The 19,258-nt window shown below is 39.6% G+C and overlaps 2 protein-coding genes across 3 annotated transcripts; both read right to left on the bottom strand.

The window, feature by feature from the left end:
* Window positions 1-955: 955 nt before the first annotated feature.
* Window positions 956-1,369, bottom strand: LOC120300507 (zinc finger protein 431-like). The gene has a single exon (XM_039326659.1). The coding sequence runs from the start codon at window positions 1,367-1,369 to the stop codon at window positions 956-958; it is 414 nt and encodes a 137-aa protein (XP_039182593.1).
* A 7,031-nt stretch (window positions 1,370-8,400) lies between these two features.
* On the bottom strand, window positions 8,401-15,327 carry LOC120300530 (putative zinc finger protein 66). 2 transcript variants are annotated; one of them, XM_039326698.1, is made up of 6 exons: window positions 15,189-15,327; window positions 13,449-14,032; window positions 13,040-13,151; window positions 12,846-12,913; window positions 11,633-11,762; window positions 8,401-10,762 (listed from the first exon to the last, which is right to left on the bottom strand). In XM_039326698.1, exons 2-6 carry the CDS (start codon window positions 13,839-13,841, stop codon window positions 9,195-9,197), a joined length of 2,271 nt encoding a protein of 756 aa, XP_039182632.1. In that variant the 5' UTR covers window positions 13,842-14,032; window positions 15,189-15,327; the 3' UTR covers window positions 8,401-9,194. The 2 variants fall into 2 exon arrangements, with proteins under 2 accessions (XP_039182632.1, XP_039182633.1); XM_039326699.1 differs by having other exon boundaries at window positions 13,449-13,853; window positions 15,189-15,264.
* Window positions 15,328-19,258: the final 3,931 nt, after the last annotated feature.

Genomic DNA, 19,258 nt, shown 5'->3' with positions numbered 1-19,258 from the left:
TAACTTCAGATAAATTATCTAGAATGTATAAAGGTATTTCAAATGAATGTTGGAAATGTAAATGCAAAGAAGGGACTTTTTATCATTTATGGTGGACACGTGATAAAGAAAGATTTATTGGAGTAGGCTTCATATTTTAATGCAGAAAATTCTAAACGTGAATATAAAGATTAAATCAGAAACTGTCCTTCTGGGTCTAACAGAAAAAGACTTGGAAAAAAATTTGAACTCTATATGTCGAGGGCAGTAAGACTGCACTACACACAAAAATTGAAGGATGTTTTGATTCCCATCATGGACGAATGGCTAACATTAGGAATTAGCAGAGATGGCTAAATTGACCGGTTTGATAAAAGAATATAAGAACTTTTGTTTGTACTTTGAAATTGCTTCTGGACTTTGTCCTTGGGGGTAGAAAAAAAATATACAGTACTATGATTTTGGGTTTTACTCATTAGATTGATTTGTTGACATAGAAATGGCCAGTTCATACTACTATACTTTTCTGAGGACAGAGAAAAATATTCTAATCAATTGAGTGTGTATTAATGAATGAGAAAAGAAGGGGAAACAATTAAAAGATTAGGAAAAAGAAGGAAAGTTTAAGCTCTTTGAGTATAATCAAGTGGGAAGAACTAACAACTGGAGAGTAGGAATCTTCCCTTTGAAAATAAAATAAATTGTACTTAAATATAGATACCTTCAAAAATCCAGTTTGTAATTAAAATGGCACCTTGCCCATTGGTATTTTCATTAGTAAATCCATATCATACTATACTATATTTACATATATGGTTTCTCCCCTGTATGGATCCTTTTATGAATAGTAAGTTTACTGTTTATGAGGAAGCCCTTTCCACACTCCAAGCATTTGTATGGTTTCTCCCTGGTGTCGATCCTTTTATGTCTCATAAGGGATGCATTATCACAAAAGCCCTTTCCATATTCCATGCATTTAAATGGTTTCTCCCGTGTGGATTCTTTTATGGGAAGTAAGATTATCATGTTGGCTGAAGCCTTTTCCACACTCTATGCATTTAGATGTTTTCTTTCCTGTGTGGCTCCTTTTATGGGATGTAAGAACACTGAGTCCACTGAAGCCCTTTCCACACTCCATGCATTTAAATGGCTTCCCTTCTGTGTAGATCCTTTTGTGGGCAGTAAGATTATTGCTGTGTCTAAAGGTCTTTCCCCACTCCATGCATTTATAGGGCTTATCCCCCGTGTGGATCCTTCTATGGGATGTAAGATTACTCTCTTTGTCGAAGCACTTTCCATCCTCAATGCATTTATATGGCGCATCACCTGTGCGGATTCTCTTATGACTCACAAGGGATGCAATTTCATGGAATCCCGTTCCACACTCCATGCATTTAAATGGCTTCTCCTTGTGGTTCCTTTTCTGAATAGTACAAGTCCTCTTTCACAAAAGCTCTTTCCATTCTCCATGCATTTATTTAGTTTCTCTCCAATGGGAAAACTTTTATGTGATGTAAGAGACCCATTTTCCTGAGAAAACGGGAAAGTCCAATTATAATTTTTTCCATTTTCTTTACACATATTATCTTGTCCTACGGCTCTTGTTCATTTACATCTAATGTGTCTTTGGCTAATTTTACACCTTCCCCAATATATTTTTTTCGTATTTTTCCTCGTTGGTCAAGAATCTCCTGCATGTGAACATTGATGGAATTTGATGGGTTTCTCTCCTTCCTTTGGAATTCCATTTCTCTATTACGTCTCCATGTCTGAACTCTTGGAATGATTTGCTAGAGTCTTTATGGTCCTGCCCATTATCACCTCCAAGCAGAAAGAGAAATAGATATGATACTATGGTTAAAGAAAAAGATCAGGCGGAAATCATAATTGCCTTCTGAAGCTTTTGAAATTCTAAGATATAGCATGTTTGATTGCTTACAATGGTATAAGTGATAATTCCCACATCAATGAAGCATAAAAGATTTAAAAATAGCAAACATTATTTTTCTTTTAATTTTTCATACATATTCAAATCTCAATGAATCAGCTCTGAGTTAAAGAAAAATCAAAGGAAGCATCCAAGGACTTATTAGGAAAAAATTATGTGAGCCAAAATTTGTGATGGAGTTTAGCATTACACCAAGCCAAGGAATTACTTTGTCACTGAGATGTTTAAATGCAAATAGAAAATTAACCAGGTGTGAAATGGCACAGGATGCATCTGAGCAGAATGCCACTGATCTATTTCCTCCCTCAGAGCAGTAGAACAGCAAATTTCTACCTGCTTCCTGTCAAGAGATGACATCTATCTGAGATTTTTTTAAATAAGAAACAGCCAGTGGTATCCAGCTACAAAATGTCTTCCTGGACTCTCTGATTGGAGAATAAGGAAACCCTTACCAAGAGAGGCCACGTTCCTGTAATTTTCCAGCATGACTTCCCAATGCAGCGCTTTTTGGTGAGGATCCAGCACAGACCACTCCTCCTCAGAGAAATACACAGCCACCTCCTGGAAGGAGACAAGGCCCTCCTGACAGGGAGGAAAAAAGGTACACAAAAGGCCCAAGAGGATGTCAGCCTCCCTACCGGACTCCACACGAAAAACGCACTGACGAGATTTCGGGGTGAAAACAGCTCCAGTTTACTTCAAGGAACGGCAATGACGTTTAACACAGACAAGCGTTGCACCAGCTGTGCGCTATACAAAGTTTGCGCTGGGAGCAACTGCCTCCCAGCGTTAGTTAAATACACTTACGTTTTCACTCCACCCTATGCAATTATGGACCACACCTTCACCACACCCGTGCTCATTAACCTCCACCTGCACCACACCCGAATCATCCACGTCTCCCTACCACACCCAATGTCTCCACCCTCCTGGCCTCCAATCAGCGTTTCAAAGCATTCTCGTCGAATCAATCCTCCTTAGTACGCCTTGCGCTAGCAAAGCAATCCGCGGGTCACTGCCTATCAGCTGATTTCAAATCTACCGCTGATCAGCTGTTCGGCGGATTTGAGGTGGCTCTGTGCATGCGTAACAGTCCTTCTGCGCATGTCAGTTCCTGCTCCTTAGAACTGCCGATGCTCCATATTATCGTCGGAGGCTCCACACTCATATACTCCGTGAAAATGCCATGCTGCTGTACACTCTTCCTTCTTGGTTCATAGGTCAGTTCCCCCCGTCTTGTGTGTCAAGCCCGGGAGGGCTTGACAGAGGAATTGTAAAAAAAAAAAGTCCTGTGTTTATAAATTCCACAAGCCAAACTGAGTAAACGGCTCTGCTTTGTAGGATTCCAGGGCTTACATGAGAAAACGGACAGAGCAAAAATCTTTTAACTGAAGCAATAGTTTGAGCAGGGTTTTATCAATTTGATTGATTCTGCAAGACTTTCAGTGCCATTCTATGAAAACTACACCAGTTTCCTTCTGGATCTATTGAAGTATCATCCATCCATCCACTTACCTACCCACCCTCCAACAACCATCAAAGACATCTGGAATTAATTGGTATCTGGGATTCCAAAACTCCAGAAGAAAATGTTTGTGTGTTGAGGGGGGAGCATTCTTTGTAGCATCTTAGTAAGTGGCTTATGGTGTCCCGAGAATGAGCAAGGACTTTCAGTGGCATTCTGTGAAAGTTACACCAGTTTCCTTCTGGCTCTACTGAGCTAGCAACCATCAAAGACATCTGGAATCAACTGGTATCTGGAATTCCAAAACTCCACCTATCAGTGATTCCAATCTTTCCTGTGCTTGAAGAAGGAAATGTTTGTGTTGGGGGGGGGAAGCATTCTTTGCAGCATTTTAATAAATGTGTCATGATGTCCCAAGAAGGAGCAATCTTGTCTATCCTCAACACCTTCATGAAAATGCTTGGAGAACTCAGCAAGAAATTTGGTTCTAGTCCTCCTCAAATTGTAAGGAAGCTATTTGTAGTCCTAGACATTGACTGAATGGAAGGTAACAAAGCTGAAGAAATTTTCCGAGGAGGACATTTCTTAGCCTTTGCAAAGCTTAATTGCTTGGCTTCCAAATTCAGGCACAAATCAAGGCATTAGAATTTACTTTGCATGCTAAAAGAGCCTTGATTAGAAAGGTTTTTTAAAAATGGTAATTGCCAGTGTGAATATTTAGTCAGTTTTGAGCATCCTTGCACAAATCCAAGTCAAAGAATTAAAAAAAATGGGAATCATGAAGTATTATTTGAAAAGTGGGTAGAGTAATTAGCATTAGTACAATTATTACAATTGGCAACAATTAGCAATTATTTAAAGTACTGGTCTTAAAAAAGCTACAAATCTAATAAACAAACTTCCTCTTCTTACTTGAATTGGAGTTTCAACCACTGTTTCAGCTTCATCATCAGGGAGGGCCAGCTTCCTTCTATTCTTCCCTGTGAGGGAGAGAGAATTTTAAACTGCATAATTAATAATGTAGGAGGTGATGTACAGAAGATGTACAGAAGATGAGACGGGGCGTTGTCTTACCTGAACGCCTTTTCTCAGCATGAGGAATGTAGACTCCACGAATGGTGGAGTCTACATTCCTCTACATGCTGGAGAAGGGGCGTTGTCTTACCGGAATGCCTTTTCTCAGCATGAGCAATGTAGGCTCCACCATTCGTGGAGTCTACATTCCTCTACATGCTGGAGAAAGCTGAGATCTCTTTGGGGAATGAGAGAACCATGTATTACCTCTGTTTGTGTCTTGATTTGGACCATCGTGAGAGATCCTCCTGAAAAACATTTCCGGATTTGAAGTTGATGGATGCCTCCTTCCCTCAGGATCTCTGATCTCTACCATGAAGGACTTGAAATAGTAGGCAGGAAGCAGGAAGAAGAATAAATGGACAATACAAATGAAGATTCTTCTTCTGTGAACACCACTTTGAAGCCCCAGAATCCATCAGTGTGGTTGGAAAGTAGGAACAGAATGACTATCACAAATAACAGAACAAAGTCCTACAAGAATTAGAAATATTCCCACGAACTCTATTACAAGGCAGCAACTCTGGTTTGGATAAGAGATTGAGTTAAATTAAAGAAAAGAAGAATATTAAGGCTTTTTGGATTATGATTTGGTGGAACATTCAAAAGATTTTTAAAAGGAAGATAAAGTTTACTCCTCAACTATTTTTACTAGGGATTTTTGAGGATTTTGATGTTAAAGAAACTATTTTAATGTTGAATCTAGTAACAGTAGCAAGGCTATTGGTAAGTCAATATTGGAAGAAAGATTTGTTGCCTACTATAGAAGAATGGACACTTAAGGTTTCTAATTTAGCAGAAATGGCTAAAATTTCTGCTTATTTAAAGGATCATACACAAGAAAGATATATTATGGTATGGAGAAGATGGATCGACTATATTCAGATTAAATATGGAACTAAAAACTTCCATTTTTTATGATTAAATTTTAAATAATAATTATTATTAATAGCATTTTATAATGGAAATTATTTAGTTTATTTACTATTATTATGGTTCTTTATAATAATTGTTTTAAATGGATTTGTTTATAATATTATGATACTAAGGTTTAAAGGGAGTTAAGGGTTAAGTATGAATTTAGTTATTGTATAATTTGTTAAATTTAATTAGATTTTGTTTAATATGTTTGTAATAACCCTGTATTCGGCTCTGGGAAGTCGGGGGGTAGGGGGGGTGGGTGTGAGTGGGTTTTAAATTTTTTTTGTTAATTGTTAATAAAACTTTTTCAATAAAAAGAAAAGAAAAGAAGAATCATAACACTGGAAGGGCACGATTTACAGAAGGGGTGGCATGCCTTCATGTGGGATAAAGGAATTAGGATACACTCATATTTCTATAGACATAAAATAAGAGATGCTCTGTTACGAACCTGGGAGGATGTAAGGAAGAAACACTATAGGAAAATTCCCTGCTGGCTATCTACCATGGAGGCAATGATCCATCCTAACACGTTGGATATAAGCAAAATGCCCAGATATTTGGAAATTTTAGACAAACAGGGGAAGCTCAAAAATAGTCAATTATTAAAAGAACAGGGAATAACTATTGATTGGTGGCCATACTTACAATTGCAATCTAGATATAAGAAGGATGTGGAAGATTATGGAATTGACATGGAATTAAAACAATTAGACAAATTATTGATAGGCCCTGAAGGAAAATTAATATCCAAAATATATAACTATTTATTAGAATTTGATAGAGTAGAGGAGATAGTGAAAGAACCAATGATTGCATGGGCAAAAAACATAGGGCACAATATAGAATTAGAAGATTGGGAAAGAATTTGGAATAAAAATCACAAAATACAAAATCCACTGCATATAAGGAAAATCAATATAAAATGCTATATCGTTGGCACCTAGCCCCTGCAAGTTTAGCCAAAATGTATCCGAAACAAAGCCCAAATTGTTGGAAATGTAACTATCGTCAAGGTACCTTCTTTCATACTTGGTGGCTGTGCCCTAAAGTGAAACAATATTGGATTAAAATACAAGGGTGGCTACAAGACTTAACAAAATGTCAAATCAAATTAAATCCGGAAACATTTCTCCTGGGAATACTTAAAAAGAAATTTGATAAGAAAATAAGGTATCTGATTTTACATATACTAACTGCGGCAAGAATTGCATTCACCCAATATTGGAAGGAACGCAATATACTATCAGAGGAGTTGATTATTCAGAAAATTTATGAATGTGCCGAGCTGGACAAACTCACCTTAGAATTAAAAGAAAAAGATGATTTGGAATTTTATGCGGTTTGGGAAAATTGGTATATTTGGATAGACAACAGAAACAAAAATTGGAAATATACATAAGGTTATTGTGCAAATTAGATTATTGTGGGTTAGATTGAATGTACATAGTTATATATTGTATAGAATGTAGATCCATAGTATATAAAAATGACACAGTCTGCTGAATATGTACTGTATAAAGGAAAAAGTTAATAAAAATAAAAATTAAAAAAAAAATAGAAATATCCCTACATATAATGAATGCCAAAGACTCTAAAGGCAAGGGTTAAGAATTCAAACACAATTAGATTTTGATCTAGAGTATGCAATTGTTGTTGAAATGCAGTCTGTGGTGGTCATGCCCATTGGGGACAAAGGTGCTATCTGGCTTAAACTTAGAAAGCCCTAAAAGGGTCTCCAATTCTGAAGCAATAGTCATAGAACATAGAACCCAGAGGCATAGGATTGGAAGGGACTTTGGAGGTCTTCTAGCCATAGACTGATGGAGCCCAAATCCCAAGAGCAGGGCTCCTGTATTACGCTCTCAGTTTAAGCACAAGCTATCTTTCTTTCCCCCTCTTTCTACCTTCTTGGCCTTTATTATTGGATTTTTGTTAATAATGATCCTCTGCATCTTTTACTATGGTCATTAAGTAAGTCATCAAATTTGCAGACGACACCAAGCTGGCAGGAATAGCCAACACTCCAGAAGACAGGCTTAGGATACAAGAGGATCTGGACAGACTTGAACACTGGGCACTAACAAAATGAAATTCAATGGTGAAAAAAGTAAGGTTCTACATTTAGGCAAGAAAAAGCAAATGTACTGGTATAGTATAGGAAGTACCTTGCTCAATAGTAGTAACTGTGAGAGGGATCTTGGAGTCCTAGTGGACAATCATTGAGCCAGCAGTGTGCTGCAGCTACCAAAAAAGCCAACAAAGTGCTAGGCTGTATTAACAGAGGGATAGAATCAAGATCACGCGAAGTATTAATACCACTCTACAATGCCTTGGTAAGGCCACACTTGGAATACTGCATCCAGTTTTGGTCACCACGATGTAAAAAAGACGTTGAGACTCTATAGAAAGAGTACAGAGAAGAGCAACAAAGATGATTAGGGGACTGGAGGTTAAAACATATAAGTAAAGGTTGATGGAATTGGGCATGTCTAGTTTAATGAAGAGAAGGACGAGGGGGGGACATGATAGCAGTATTCCAATATCTCAGGGGCTGCCACAAAGAGGAGGGAGTCAAGCTATTTTCCAAAGCTCCTGAAGGCAGAAGCTCTTTTTGAGAGAAAGGAATTCATCCTTTTAGCTCTTCCTATACACTATACATTGATTTGCATTTGACGATTTGCTCAAATCACAAGGCGTTTTGATTGAATAATGTTCCATGTTTTTGCATAGATACTCGCTGACTCAGGTCTCAGTTCTACACCATGGATGCAACTTTATTTATTTATTGGTATTTTTGCATCCCCAAGCAGTTCCCCTTCTCATTTCTGTGTTGAGATAGGAGTTTTCTGAAATAGTTTTTCTTAATTTCACATTATTTTATTTTGGTCCCCACTGATTTCCAATTGTCAACTTTTCTGCTTGATCATTTGCAGTGTTAAGCATCACTTTCATTGTTATTTTCCTTAGTATCCCCAACTAAGGACAAAAAGAGAAAGAGGGGGAAGTAATGACAAATTCAAAGTACAAATCCTCTTATTTGTCACTTTTAATTCAATATCACAATTATTCAACAGGACAATTCTGTATTACATTCCATCACACTCTAAACTTTGATAAAACTTGAATTGTCTTTGGATTATAATTTTGATTTTTCTCTGGTGCACTATTTCCAACTTTTTCTGAGAACAGAAAAGCATAGGTTTGTTTAATAAATTGAGAATATGTTTAGGAATGAGAAAGGAAGGGGGAAACAATTCTAAGATTAGCAAAAGAGGGACATTTTAAACATTTTGAGTGTGATCAAGTGGGAAGAAACAACTGAGGAGCAGGAAACTCACTTCTGAAAAGAAAATAAATTGTACCTCTATATACAATAGGTACTTTCAAAAATCAAAAGTTCATAGTTAAAATGGTGCATGTTCATTGTTTTCATTTTCATTAGTAAATTCATCTCTGTGATTGCCAGTTGGGAAGGCCAAACTCAAAAAAAAAATTCTTTTCTTAGTTCAGTCTGTAAATAGGAAAATCCATGGATATAACTAATTAAATCTAACAAAGATTCTCACTTTAATGTATCTCTGCATGGGAAATTACATCATTCCTCCTCCTGTAGCTCTCTCCACACTCCATGCACTTACATGGCTTCTCCCTTATATGGATCTTCTTATAGGAAGTAAGATTACTGGTTTGGCTGAATCCTTTCTGCACTCCAAGTATTTGTATGGTTTTTCCCCTGTGTGGATCCTTTTATTATCATCAGTAAGTTGATTGCTGTAAGTAGAAGTCTTGCCACACTCTCTGCATTTATATGGCTACTCCAGTGTGGATCCTTTCATGGGAAATAAGATGGTTATTGTAAATAAAGGTCTTTCCACATTCCATGCATTTATATGGCCTCTCCCCCATGTGGCTCCTTTTATGATAAGTAAAATGACTGAGCTGTTTAAAGCCCTTTCCGCACTCCAAGCATATATATGGTGTCTCTCCTGTGTGAATCCTTTTATGGGAAGTAAGAATACTCTTTTGGCTGAAGTCCTTTCCACACTCCATGCATTTGTATGGCTTCTCCCGTGTGTGGATCGTTCTATGGCAAGAAAGATGACTGCTGGAACTAAAGGTCTTTCCACACTCCATGCATTTATATGGCTTCTCCCCTGTGTGGATCCTTTTATGGGAAGTAAGATGACTATGTTGGGTGAAGTGCTTTCCACACTCCATGCATTTATATGGCTTCTCCCCTGTATGGATCCTTTTATGGGAAGTAAGATGACTGCTGCAACTAAAGGTCTTTCCACACTCCATGCATTTATATGGCTTCTCCCCTGTGTGCACCCTGTTATGGGAAGTAAGATGACTGCTGGAACGAAAGGTCTTTCCGCACTCCATGCATTTAAATGGTTTCTCACCTGTGTGGATCATTTCATGGGAAATAAGATTACTGTGTCTGCTGAAGCCTTTTCCACACTCCATGCATTTAAATAGCTTCTCCCCTGTATGGATCTGTCCATGGGAAATAAGATGTCTGCTGGAAATAAAGGTCTTTCCACATTCCATGCATTTAAATGGTTTCTCCCTTCTGTGCATCCTGTGATGGGAACTAAGATGACCATGTTGGGTGAAGGTCTTTCCGCACTCCATGCATTTAAATGGCTTCTCCCCTGTGTGGATCCTTTCATGGGAAGTAAGATTACTGTGTTTGCTGAAGCCTTTTCCACACTCCATGCATTTAAATGGCTTCTCCCCTGTGTGGATCCTTTCATGGGAAGTAAGTTGACTGTTGTAACGAAAGGTGATTCCACACTCCATGCATTTATACGGCTTCTCACCTGTGTGGATCCTTTCATGGGAAGTAAGATTACTGTGTTTGCTGAAGCCTTTTCCACACTCCATGCATTTAAATGGCTTCTCCCCTATATGCCTCCTATTATGGGAAACAAGATGATCGCGTTGGGTGAAGTGCTTTCTACGCTCCATGTATTTAATTGGCTTCTCTCCTACATGCATCCTTTTATGACTTGTCAGAAACCCACTTTCTTCAGAAAGAGTGAAAGTCCCGTTGTAATTTTTAGCATTCTCTTTGCATATATAGTCTTTTGCTTTGGGTTGGGTTGGATAATATTCATTTGCATCTAATATATCTTTGAATAGTCTTACACCTTTCCCAATACATTTTTTCTTTATTTTTCCTGATTGGTCAAGAAAGCCTTGCAACTGAGCATCAATTGAAGATGTGCTTTCCTTATTCCAATTATTTGATAGGTTTCTCTCCTGTTTTTGTTGTTCCATTTGAATTGCAGGGTTCTCTGTTCTGTTTCCATGTCTGAACTTTTGGAATGGTTCAGTTGGGTTTTTATTTTCCTGCCCATTATTACCTTCGAAAGAAAAGAGAAATAATAATGTTAGCAAGGTTAAGAAAAAAGGTCAATCTACCAGAAGCCATATAAATTTCCTCTGATATTTTGCCAAATTCTAATATATTGTACATTTGTATACTTATAATGACATGGTATAGAAATGATAACATCTCTATTCATGAAGCATAAAAGCTTTGAAACATCTAACATGAAGGATAAAAGATTTGAAACATCTAAACTTTAATTTAAGAATAAGGAGAAACATCTAAGAAGGCATTTGTAGAAAAAATAACATTTATTGGAGGGAGACTAATTCTAGCAGAGCCCTCTGAGCATTAATTTTGAAACACATTTTTTTTCCTATACAAACCTACCTTCCATTTGTGTTTCAATTTTTGCCTGCCAAAAATTGCATGATTGCAGAGAAAAAAACTTAAGAGTTCTTCTATTAATCGTAAGCAGCATATTTGCAATAGAAAAATGGCACCATTTTGCCTTAATTCCAAGACTCAGGATAGAAATGAAATGGAAGCAAAGTCCATTAAATAAAAAAAACAGAATTGCAATCCTTCATAGTACTGATACGGAAGCATCTGGGCCAAAAAATATGAAATCTGTGTAACAGAGTTTAGCATTACCTCAAACCAAGGAATTACTTTGTTGCTGACAGGTTTAAACAGAAATAGAAAAAACTCAAGCGATGACAAAATGGCACAGAATGCATCTAAGCAGAAATCCATTGACCTATTTCCATACTAGGGGCTGTAGAACAGCATATTTTTTCCTTCTCCCTCTCAAGAGATGACCTCTATTTGGAGATTTTTTAATAAGAAACATCTAACTACAACATGTCTTCCTGAACTCTGACTGGAGAATAGGAAACCTTACCTAGAGAAGCAGCGTTCCTATAATTTTCCAGCATGACTTCCCAATGCAGCGCTTTTTGGTGAGGATCCAGCTGAGACCACTCCTCCTCAGAGAAATACATAGCCACCTCCTCAAAGGGCACAAGATCCTCCTGAAAACAAAACAAAAAGTACAGAATAGGCCCAGGAAGGACTGCAAGATCTGGCCTATTCTTTAAAAATTCCCAGAGCAAAGTTATGCACTAAGGTCTATGCTTAGTAGTATTCCAGGACTGAGATGACAAAAATAGACAGAGCAAAAAGCTTTTGACTTAAAAAAATATTTTAGGCAGCTTTTATCAACTTGATTGATTCCACAGGACTTTTGGGGCCATTCAGTGAAAGTTTCCTGGATTGATTCATCTACCATCCATCCTCAAAACATTCTTTCTTCTGGATCAATCCATTAATCCATCCATCATCAAAAGACTCTCAGCATTCAGAGAGAATAAATTGGCAGGTGGGCCTTGGAAACCCCACCTATTAGTGACTCCAATCCTTCCTATGTTTGCAGAAGTGTGTGTGTGTGTGTGTGTATGTGTGTGTTGGGAGATTTGGTGAGGTGCCATCAGTATCCAGAGACACAAAACTCTTCATGCAGGAAGGGGAGCTGCTAATAGTCTGAACCATTGGCTGAAATGGAAAAAAGGAAACAGAATTTCCTAAGGAGAACATTTCTTAACCTTTGGAAAGGTGAGTTTACTTTGGAAGCCAAAAGTGCCTTGATTATATGCTCTCTTAGAACAATTTTTGTACTGAGCCTTTTCTATATGGCCACTTTCAATCAATTTTAATAGTCTTATCTTTTAATCCGATGAACTTGTTTTTCTTATGTCTTTGTACACTTTGTAACAAATGCTTTTTAAAATGGTAATGTGCCAGTGTGAATATTACATCATTTTTTAGCGTCCGTGCATAAATCCAGTCACAAAATGACAAAAAGAATGGGCATCGTGAAAAAGTTCATAAAAAAATAGTTATTGAAATGTATGGTGTATAATTAGCATAAAGAGTACTTTTTTTAAAGTATTGGTCTTAAAAAAATCCTAGTAAGAATCTCACCTGAATTTTTGTTGCTTGGGAACATGAAAATAAGGCATCCCAAACAAGAAGATAAAATGGAAGGAGACAGCACAACGTACACCAGTGAAGAAAAGGGAGAATGCAGATCTAAGAAATAAATGTCCTTCTCTTACCTGAATTGGAGGTTCAACCACTGTTTCAGCTTCACCATAAGGAAGGGTCAACTTCCCTCTGTTTTTCCCTGTGAAGGAGACAGAATTTAAAAATGCAAAATTAACACAATAGGAGGAGGTGTGCTATAATAGAAAAGACATAGAGAAGATGAGAAGCTGAGATCTCCATGGGGAATGGGAGAGTCTTCTATTACCTCTGGATGTTTCTTGATTTGGGTCATCCTGAGAAGTCAAGAAGAACAGTTCCCGAGAGGAATTGGATACATGCCTCCTTCCCTCAGGATCTCTGATCAGCACAGTTAAGGACTTGGAATATAAGCCAGAGAAAAGAAGAAGAATGAAAGGACAACACACTTCATGAAATGGATTCTTGTTCCGTGAACGCCACTTGAAAGCAGCCAATGTCCATCAGTTAGGTTGGAAAGTAAGAAATAAAAGGCTGTCCCAAATCTTTCTTCTAAGAATGAATAATGGAACAATGTCCTTACAGAATTAGTGAAATCTTATGAATGCCAGAGAACTGGTAATGAGGAGTATAGAATTCAAACACATCATTTATTACATTTAAACCCATTCTAAGCTCCCAAGATGAAATCATCTTACCTGTAACTCAACCTGCTCCTTCTGTTCTTGTGCCTGGCTCAGGAGGAAGCCTTCCACCAGGGCCACCGCCTGGGAGCTGGTTTCTGCTCCACACTCCCATACCCAGTTCTTCATCTGCAGGGGCAGAAGGGCCAGGAACTGCTCTAAAACAACCAGATCCAGCATCTGCGCTTTTGTGTGCTTTTCTGGTCTCAACCATTGGCTACAAAAGTAGTGAAGTCGGCTGCAAAGTCCTCGGGGACCCTCATCCTCCTGATATTGGATGCTCCTGAAGTTCCAGGACTGAACTTGTGAAACGATGGTTTCTTTCTCCAAGATCTCTGCACAGCTCCCAGACCGAGCACCAGAAGAGATTTTTCCAGTTCCCTCATTTGCTAAAGGATGGCTTGCCATTCTTTCTCTGTCCTATTACACAATTCCAAACAGGTCGAATGAATCTTGAGGATCTCCAAATGCTTTTTCATTCATCGGAGCATTCATCTAGCCATAGGACTAACCAGAACAAGTCATTCAGCCCTCTTTGTTGAAGAGAATTTTGTCTCTATGAAAGGCTGTACAAATGGCTTCCAGATTACATATTGTATCTGAGACCAAAAACCAAATAAATGCCAAGAATTAGAAAGTGGTGCATTTAATCATTCAATAATAATCATACTCCTGGACAGTGCTTTTTTCCTAAAAAAAAAAAAGTGCCAGAACTCACACACATCATACAACCCGTCTTGCCTACCCTACAAAGTTCCATTCAAAAAAGGTGCCGGAACTCCGTTCTGGACGTTCTATGAGAAAAAATGCCCTGCTCCTGGAAGGAAGTATGTTTTTGAGCTAGTGTAGGATTACAGTGACACCAAGCAATTAGTTTCTGTGTGTGATTGTGTGTGTGTTGCAAACTATGGGATTGACCCTCATCAAAGATTTGGCTGAAATGCACTGAATAAATGCATTTCAGAACATTTTTTCTATTTCTTTTCTCCCAAAAAGATGATTTTGCTTTTTTAAAACCAAGAAATACATATACCTGCAGGCAGGGTTCACACAAAATACCAGTCCCCAAACACATTAACAAATCATGAGTTTACATAAAATGAAATCCAATTGAGTCTTGCTTAGGATGTTCCACTTCCCTTTCTTCAGGCTTTGCTTTTTAGGAGTCAAATTACATTACTATAGCCAGACAGGTTCACAAAACGTGCCTTAAACCCTAACAGCAACTGCAGGTGGTGAGTTCATATGAAACACAAGAGTTGAAGGAACGTAGATTTATATCCTCGTTCACTTACCCACCTAAAACAAATTGAACTGCAGAGAATCCAAACCCTATTTTAGTGTCATCCAGCACACAATAAGAACACAGGCACAAACTTCTGCAACTCCTTCCTTTCAAACGTTTCCTGCTTGTGATTTGCCATGCAGGTTCATCCTCTCCCCCTACGAAGGAGCTTTTCCCAGGAAATGGGGCATGGCTGCCTTCCCCAGAATACTCTCCTTCTTCCTGGGGATCTGGATTTATTTCTGGGGACAACACAACTGGAGGCAAAACAGCTGGTCTGAAGGTCTTTCCCCCCCCACCACCACCATCCCCCTCTGTTAACATAGAAAGGGAGGCAGGGGAATATGGGATTTGGGCTCTCTCACTACGGGGACTCAGAAGATTGAACCTGGATGAGGGCATATATCTCTTACTTCTTGAGCACGAAAAATTCCTGCCTCCCTTTGAATGAGAAAGCATCCACCACTTACCCAGGATCACAGTTGGATCTCTTCCATTCCAAACTTTCCTGCAGTTGTATCTCCTGCAAAACTGGAAGGATTAAAGAGAAAGAGTGCAGTGTCCTAGAGAGGCAAGGTGTTTGCATCCTCCTCTGGAATCCATCTATATGTAGCATTCGCCCTCCAGTGGTTCAATGCCAAAGTGCATGGATGTTGTTTTTGCAGAGGGGAGCTCCTGGTGAATTGTATCCATGTACCTTGCAAGTTGCTCATGCAAAAAAGGAAGAAAGATGCATTTCTCATGGGGATCAGGAAGCCTTCTCAATCCAAGTGCTTTTGACAATGTTAGACCCATCTGCAATCCTCCATATTTAAGAAAATATGGAGAAAGCTGTATCCCTGTTGAGGGGGCAAGGGAGCAGATGAGAAATGGAATTCTGCCTTCTTTTCACTCAAGAGACTCAAAATAATCCTATCTTGACTCTGCACCCCACAAAAGAGGACAATGGGAAACTCCTGACAGGCTTTCACAATTCTGTTATCATATCACACCAATATTAAAGAGCTCCAATAGTCTTGGTGGTGTCTGATTCCTGATCTGGCTTGCCTGAAAGGTTGGTGCCCTTCAACTGCAGAGAGCCTTAGAGCAGTGTTTCTCAACCTTGACAATTTTAAGGCATGTGGACTTCAACTCCCAGAATTCCACAGCCAGCATTGCTGGCTGTGGAATTCTGGGAATTGAAGTCCACATGCCTTAAAATTGTCAAGGTTGAGAAACACTGCCTTAGAGGAAGCAGGTTATTTAGCTCCTTGACAATCAGTTTCTGTCCAGCAGGCTACATGGATATTGCATTGGTTGCACTTATGGAGAATATAGTATTGGGGGAGTGCAGATTTTATATTTCCTGTGTCATGTACTTTGACCTGAGTCTGAGTGTGCCCCTTCTGGTATTCTGATGGTGATGGTTAATCCTATTGTGTCCTAATGGTCATGTCTTTGTTTTACTAATTACCTCAGCTCCAAACTTCCTGGCCCCAACCTTCCTGGATTATCAAATCTGCATTTGTAAAAGCTGGTTTCTGAGTTTCTGCTTGGGGGAGACTAGGGCTGGTTTCTGTCTAAGATTTTTCTCCCATTATTACTTTGGAGGAATTTGCCTTTTTTAATACTCTCCAAAATCTTTCTTTTTCTAGGAGGGTGGGTGGGTGCTGACTTCCAAGAATAGTGATGGTGGAAGAGAGATCTGTCCAGAGAAAGCTATTCTGTGCATGCTCTAGGGATCTCTCCAGTTGTCCCTTCTTTTTTAAAGATCTACTGTCCTGATCCAAGTCTAGTAGGCATATGCAGGCACCAATGAAGTATTTTATTGCACTGTTAAATCATGACAGACAGCCCTCCAGGGATGTTGGTAAACCTTCACCCCACTTTTCCCCAACAACCAGCCATCCACAGTCAACGTAACACAATCCCACCAGCTGAATCCAATAGTTGCCAGAAACAAGTTGCCAAACAGGAAGAAAGAAGTCCACAAACCTGGTGCAAGGTTGCAAAAACAAGATCTGTAAAACACAAGCCAAAGTCAGAGTCCATAAAGCAAGATATGCAAATCCTGAGGCTGAAACGTGAGTGGGAGTCCAGAAGTCAAGGATTCCAAAAGTCAGGGGAGTAAAATGGGGTGGAGAAGGCAGCTGTTCCTTGTCAGAGGGGATCTGTTATCTCTCATCTCTACCGCTTGTCTGCAGCCGATCCTCTGTGACGGCAGGCAGTCCCCATCTGATGACCACTTCCTACAATGCTGGAGGAGCCTGGGACAAAATTGTCCTCAGCTTCTGAACTCCCCAGATGTTCTAGGGGAGATATATCATCCCTACCGGGTGGTCCTGATTCCAACTCCTCCTCCGAACCGGGATCCCATAGGGCCATGACATTTGCATGGAATTACTGGGGGAGATCACCCATTCTCCTAGAGTCTGGTATCCTCAGTGTGATATCCAGTTATTATTCATATTCACAGGCCAAACTGGTGATATGGTGAAAGTGCTGACTAGATGTCAGAGACTGAATGGGAAGGAATTCATTCATTCAGTGAATGAATCTCTGCAAGGTAGAGTACTTCGAGTTTGTAGAAATTTCATCTTTGACTTTTGACAGAGATATACTAATGAATGATTCACAATTCAATGTTTCTCCTAGACTTAGTGGGGTGGGCTGCTTAAAATCATTCATTACCTAATCAAACAATGCAGTTCCCCATATATAAGAGTTTTCAGGAAGAAGGAATAGGACAGTGGTGGCGAACCTATGGCACGTGTGCCAGAGGTGGCACTCCGAGCCCTCTCTGTGAGCACACACACTGTTGCCCGAGCTCCGCCTCCTCCCATAGCCCCCTCCTCAACAGCAGCCCCCCCAGAGGAGAGTCGCCTGTAGGTGTAGCCCACAGGAAGCAGCACAGCCAAGGACAGGGCAGCGGGGACAGGATTCCACCCTTGCGCCCCATTGCATGCAGATGATGCAGGGCACGGGTGGAGGGTGTGGCCGCCATGGCGCTGCTGGGCTGCCTGGGTGATCTATGGCGGGCCGTGGAGGTGGTGGGTGGTTTTTGGGCACTCGGTCTCTAAAAGGTTCGCCATCACTGGAATAGGACATCCATCTGAAGTGATTCCTCTGCCTTTGGAGAGGTAGGCTAAGCAAAACTGGGAGATTGAATCACGTCAGGACAAAAAACAATTTTGAAGGCAAGAAAAATTTAACAGTAATCAGTGGTTTAATATTAATAATGATCCTCTGCATGTTTTACTCAGCCCACTAGAGTCTGTATGTGCATTTATGGACTTTCTGAAAATAACCATGGGGATCTTTGCCCTGATACAGCTACTTCAAAGGCTTGTCCCCCTATTTTATGGAGGCTGTTTGTTGTCTGCCATTTACTTTTCATGGTTTGAAGTGCATGTGTATTACTTTCATATTGAACAGCCTTTCTTCTCTGACATCCTAAAAAACCTGGATGAATATAAGTGAGAAGCTCCCATCTTTAGCTGGCCAGGGTTATTTGTCCAATTTCCCAGCTGTGTGGAAGGAAATGCTACCATTGGGCTGTTTGCTGGGATGGGTAAAAATGTCTGTTCTCCTTAAGATTCTTAAGAATCTTAATAAGGAAAAAGAAGTAAAGCATGTTGCTGTTAAACTGAAGGAAACTAATGTCATGGAGAACATTTGTGTGGTGTTTAGGAAAGAATTATAGGAAAGTGTGTGAAGGCATTAGTTACAAGCTCAAAAAATGTGGGAGGTCTTGTGCTCTGTTAAGTTGTAAGTGGTCAGGTACCTCCTGTCTCTGCTGAACAGCTTCAGCACTCAGGAAATTGTTGATGGCATCTGGGTTTGTGCTCCGTTGTTTTCTTGCCCTAACTCCAAACTGAGGCACTTTGCCCCATCCAACATCTCCAGCCTTTTCCTGTTGCTTCTCCCATTTACTCAGCTTTGGCATGATGTGCTCTAACCATGCCTGCCTCTTGCCTAGTTACATGGTTGGAGGTCAGGATCAATGGTGGAGAAAGATGAACGATAGGGGGAGATTGTAAAGGCCTCCACATATAATTGATATGAGCTGAGCCCTGTCCTCCCTTCAGAACATTTGAACTATTTTACAAACCGTTTTATATTTGAAGCTTCAAAATTGACCTTTGCTTTGCAAGCTTCATACTCATCGCAACTGAAACGTTTTGCGTTTGCACCAAGATTTCACCGAGTGCTTCTGCCTGTGAAGAGGACAACTCTTGTGAGATTGAGATTCATTGATACCAGAGCTGCTGCTTCTTCACTGGCTGTGCACCCTGGGAAAACCAATTTGAAATTAGAATAAGGTAATTGGGGAGGGAGAAAATGATTGGATATTAAGGAAACCTGTTCGTTAACAGGATGGTCCATTGTCTTTATTTGCCTAACAACATTGTAAACATAAGAATTACTCCTTGCAAGCAAATAAAGTACTCTGACAGGGGTAGAAGGGTGCACAGGAAGAAACAGTTGCAAAAGTCTAAACCTGTGTTTCTTAAAACTTTTTGCTTTCAGGACCCATTCCCTTTTTTAAAAAGCCCCAAAT

This window comes from Crotalus tigris, unplaced genomic scaffold (assembly GCF_016545835.1).
Source record: "Crotalus tigris isolate CLP2741 ecotype Arizona unplaced genomic scaffold, ASM1654583v1 scf7180000024342.5246164, whole genome shotgun sequence".
Taxonomy (NCBI): Eukaryota; Metazoa; Chordata; class Lepidosauria; order Squamata; family Viperidae; genus Crotalus; species Crotalus tigris.
This window is presented reverse-complemented; position numbering and strand designations above follow the sequence as displayed.

Bases quoted from the DNA above. Each gene is read 5' to 3' on its own strand.
- LOC120300507 (XM_039326659.1), bottom strand. From the start codon at position 1,369: ATGGAGTGTGGAACGGGATTCCATGAAATTGCATCCCTTGTGAGTCAT.
- LOC120300530 (XM_039326698.1), bottom strand. From the start codon at position 13,841: ATGGCAAGCCATCCTTTAGCAAATGAGGGAACTGGAAAAATCTCTTCT. The intron at 11,763-12,845 runs GTAAGAGAAGGA...TTTTGTTTTCAG, and splicing joins TGGTTGAACCTCCAATTCAG to GAGGATCTTGTGCCCTTTGA. The intron at 10,763-11,632 runs GTAAGGTTTCCT...TTTCTTTCGAAG, and splicing joins TAGGAACGCTGCTTCTCTAG to GTAATAATGGGCAGGAAAAT.